This window comes from Chiloscyllium plagiosum, chromosome 10 (genome assembly GCF_004010195.1).
Source record: "Chiloscyllium plagiosum isolate BGI_BamShark_2017 chromosome 10, ASM401019v2, whole genome shotgun sequence".
Classification (NCBI taxonomy): domain Eukaryota; kingdom Metazoa; phylum Chordata; class Chondrichthyes; order Orectolobiformes; family Hemiscylliidae; genus Chiloscyllium; species Chiloscyllium plagiosum.
In genome coordinates this window covers 77,185,815-77,190,056 of record NC_057719.1, presented here as the reverse complement: position 1 = coordinate 77,190,056, position 4,242 = coordinate 77,185,815, and the positions used below count along the sequence as shown (strand labels likewise).

General features: G+C 38.2%; 1 protein-coding gene across 4 annotated transcripts in view; it reads right to left on the bottom strand.

Moving 5' to 3' along the window:
- The window catches only part of pcnx1 (pecanex 1), a 279,895-nt gene that overhangs the window by 39,575 nt on the left and 236,078 nt on the right, over nt 1-4,242 (bottom strand). For all 4 annotated transcript variants that reach the window (XM_043698139.1, XM_043698140.1, XM_043698143.1 and 1 more), the window contains 2 exons: nt 2,197-2,450; nt 719-949 (listed from right to left, as the gene is read on the bottom strand). In XM_043698139.1, coding sequence (XP_043554074.1) covers nt 719-949; nt 2,197-2,450 — 485 coding nt within the window. The remainder of the gene's footprint in view (nt 1-718; nt 950-2,196; nt 2,451-4,242) is intronic.

Here is a 4,242-nt window from a genome sequence, read left to right as displayed (position 1 = left end):
CCTCTGCGTATTTTCTTCTTAGTAATCCTCTGTTGCTCTTTAAAAGCTTCCCAGTCCTCAGTTTTCCCACTTATCTTAGCTATGTTATACTTTTTCTCTTTTAACTTTATATGTTTCTTTACTTCCCTTGTTGAGGGATATGTTAGCTATGTTATACTTTTTCTCTTTTAACTTTATATGTTTCTTTACTTCCCTTGTTAGAGGGATATGGGCTAAGTGTTGGCAAATGGGACGAGACTAATTTAGGACGTCTGGTTGGCATGGACAAGACTTTGAAGCGTCTGTTTTCATGCTGTACATCTCTATGATCCACAATTACTCTTTTTCGTTTTAGATTTCTAGCATCCACAGTTCTTTGTTTTATTCCAAAAATCACCTCACTTCGTAGTAGACTCAGCTAAATTTAGTATATGTAGCGACTTACCCACAGCATTATACAGTTGCAGAAATTGACTAGGTAATATAAGCAAAAGAATCATGCAAGAGAATCTGACCTTTTGCTTAATGAAATACAACCACAGACCTGTACACAGCTAAAAGGAGGCTTTTCAGCTCATTGAGCCTGCAATGCTCCTTTGAAAAGCAACTTATTCGCTACCAACCCCTGTTTTGTCCCTATATATCCGTATTCTCTTTCATCTTGATCAATTTTCTTTTTGAAAGACACTCTTGGAACTCTTTTCACTACCCGACCCAGGTTTTGTGTTGCTTTTAATACCTTTTCTCTTCGAGAAGCACAATATTGGATCCAGTTGAGATAAACCCCACAAAAACTTTCCCTGGATACTCCAGCCAATCTATGATCGTAGTCCTCATCAATGTTCGGGTTAAAGGTGGGATCGACATCGACATAATTATGGCTAGTACATGCTCGAAGTCCATCCTGCATGGTTTCATTTGCAAGCCAATCCTCTAGCTTTGGAGAGCTCGTTACATAGAATAAAATACTCTAGTTGCAAACATGAAGACAGAGGATGAAGACATTAAAATTAGTCATGGGTAACTTTTCCCACAAAATAGCAAGCACATGAATAAAATTTCATTAACATTGGTCATTCCTAACATCTTCAAAATCAGTATCAAACTAAACATAAGCTCACTATCACTGTGCACAGCTTGAGCAATATCTTTTTACTGGTTGAGGCCAGCTTTGACATTATTTTCTCTCCCTGTCTCTTGCATGGTTCTTATTTACCAATGCACCAACCTGGTTTAATTTGCACTCAAATCTCTGCCAAGGATGCGTTGTAACTTGTTGGCAGCTCAAACATTGTTAATCTAGCCTGACTGGCAAGTGCTTGGTCTCTTCTTGGTGCGCCCTCACAGCAGCACAGCTGAAGCTATGAACTCAGCAAGTGGTGTCCCTGGTGACGAGACAGACCCTGCTGCTTAGCAGAGTCATAATAACTGTATTGGCCAGATATCAGAACTCTAAAAATGAGAAAGCAATGGTTAAAACAAAATGGAGGTGACAATGTTTCCATCTCCTGACTCAATTTCTTTGTAGTTCTGTATATTCAAATAGTTTATTTTCTACTTTGCTGTATATTTTCTTGCAAAAACAAATGGGAACCAAACCAAGAAAGTCAGTGCATAAGAAAAGCACCAATGATAGCTTGAACCTTAATTTGAGTACAGACAGGAATTCTTCAAAGCAAGGTTACTTAAGAAAATAAGTATGAATTCATTATTTACTTTTATCATTTTTCCACTTTGTTCTTCCATTATATTTTTATCATTTTTGTTAGCAAACTGTTTTAGTGATCAACAGGAAAGAAAGTTCAACACTGTTTCAGTGTCACCCAGCATCACAATCAAGAACATCCAGGTTTATACAGCTTGACTGAATGCAGAATAAAACCAAGGTCCAATAACATTACAACAATATAGAATTGCTCAAGTTGCTCAAGAGCTATGGGTTTGTGAACCAAGATACAGATGACAAAACATGAAAGATAAGGTCTACAGTTAGTTAGCTTTTTGGACAGTGAAATTCGACTGATCAGGAATTTTAGTTCTCTTGCCATATATTCCACCAGAAAATCCCATAAAGTACAAGAACCATGAAAAATGGAAGCACTTACTTTTTCATAATAACTATATACTGTTAAATAGCACTGGATTATTGTTCAGAGATAATGCTATTATACGTTAAAATGTTAATGTGGTTGAGGTGACAACGTGCAAAATGCATACCTTTACATAGTAAGTTGTGAGAATCTTTCTTAGATCGAACACCTGCAGCATGGATGCAGCACTGTTGTCAGTGATGCTGTAGCCCTCCAGCACATACTTGGTGACTAGAACTTCCCAAGCAAGCCAGCGCTGACCAAAAGCAGCATTAAACGACAATATGTGAGGGATGTGGCCTGGCTCACAACAGCAGAATCCTTCATCTTCCTCAACCCCTTCTGTGATAGCTTCCACCTCACGCTGTTGACAGTACGTGCCTACAAGGAAACAAGCATGATCAAGGCTGACACTACAACATCAAAATCATTAATAAAGGGTCTAAATTCTGATTGTAACTTTCGCCCCCCTTTCCAAAATATTCAAGGGTACCAGCAGTCTCCTCATGCTACACTCAGGTGGTTATTCCAGCATTGCATCAGATGTGATAGGTATAAAAACCAAGCTTGCCTTAATCTCTATCCAAAAAAACAGAGATGCACTTTCTTTAAAGCAGGATTGGAAACAATCATGGGCCCGACTCACTAACCATCTCCCCTGAAGCCAATTACTGAAAATGAAGTGAGCTACTCATCTGATAATTTCAGCTCTGTCTGGAACTGTGCTGTCTCCATTCAGGCTAATAATTTAAATTCTCCATATCTGATTGCAAAATAAATGTACACATTACTTGTTCATGGAGATTACTGTGTCTTAGTGTTGGTTTTGGTTAAGGATGTTCTGGATTGAAGCTGCCCCCAAAAAGAAATTTTAAACGTAATGCTGATTGTGATTTTGCTCTCAATACCAAAGGGCAACACTGAGTGCTAAATTTGATGACATCTGCTCCGTTTTGCAAGCTTGTCAGGAGTGAGTTTTACAACATCTCTTATGTAAGGCGAGTTCTACAAGGGATTTGCCATCAATAAGAAACAAAGTACACAATAGAAAGGCTGTTGAGGAATCTTTTATCAATCACAGAGTTAAAACTAGAATGTGTAAAACAGAAAGTAAAAATAATATTTTAACAATGCAAATGAAATAAAAATTGAGGAGTACAGATGCAATTAAGGAAGAGAGATCAGAATGTACAAAAACATAAACAAAATGCACTGGTTTTGGGGCTATGGCACCTTTTCTGAATGAACCATGGACTCTCGGCTCCATCTTTAATCCTTGCACTTTCAAGACCATTGCAGTGGCATTGCTACACATTTCATCAAATCAGTAGCAGAAATAGAAATAAGTAGATATTATGTAATATTTGTGACAGAGACAGCAGCAGGATAACCGACTGGGATTTCAATACTGAAATGGTATCGGACACTTGGGAAGGGCAGGAAGCTAGGAAAAGGTGAAGGCAAAGCTCTGCCAGTTAATTATGGTATTTGAATGATAGAGAAATAACCAAAATTTAAGAAACTAGGATATAGAAGTTGTGGATAAAAAAAGAGAAAAAAAATCAAGGTGAGGTGGTATATAGGAACCGTAACAAATATCACAATAGGACAGACAGTGCCAAATACCACATGGTAGGACGGACTATCAAGAAAGTAATAATGGGAATTGCTCAGAAAGAAATGCCACTAATCAGGGGGAGTTTTAATGTACAGGTAGGCTGGAGATATCAGATGATCAAAGGTAGTCCTGATGGGGAACTTAAAGAATGTTTTTGAGATAGATTCTTAGAATAGTATGTTCTTCATTCCACAACCAAACAGCATACTTGATCTTGTATTGCATAGTGAGATGGGATTAATTAATTACACACAGTGAAAGCAGGTAGAAGTAATCATGATATGATTAAATTTTACATTTAATTTGAGGGACAGAAGAATAGATTCAGGACCAGTATTTGAAATGTAACTAGGGGCAATTAGAGTCATAGAGATGTACAGCATGGAAACAGACCCTTCAGTTCAACCTGTCTACGCCGACCAGATATCCCAACACAATCTAGTCCCGCCTGCCAGCACCCGGCCCATATCTCTCCAAACCCTTCCTATTCATATACCCATCCAAATGCCTCTTAAATGTTGCAATTGTACCAGCCTCCACCACTTCCTCTGGCAG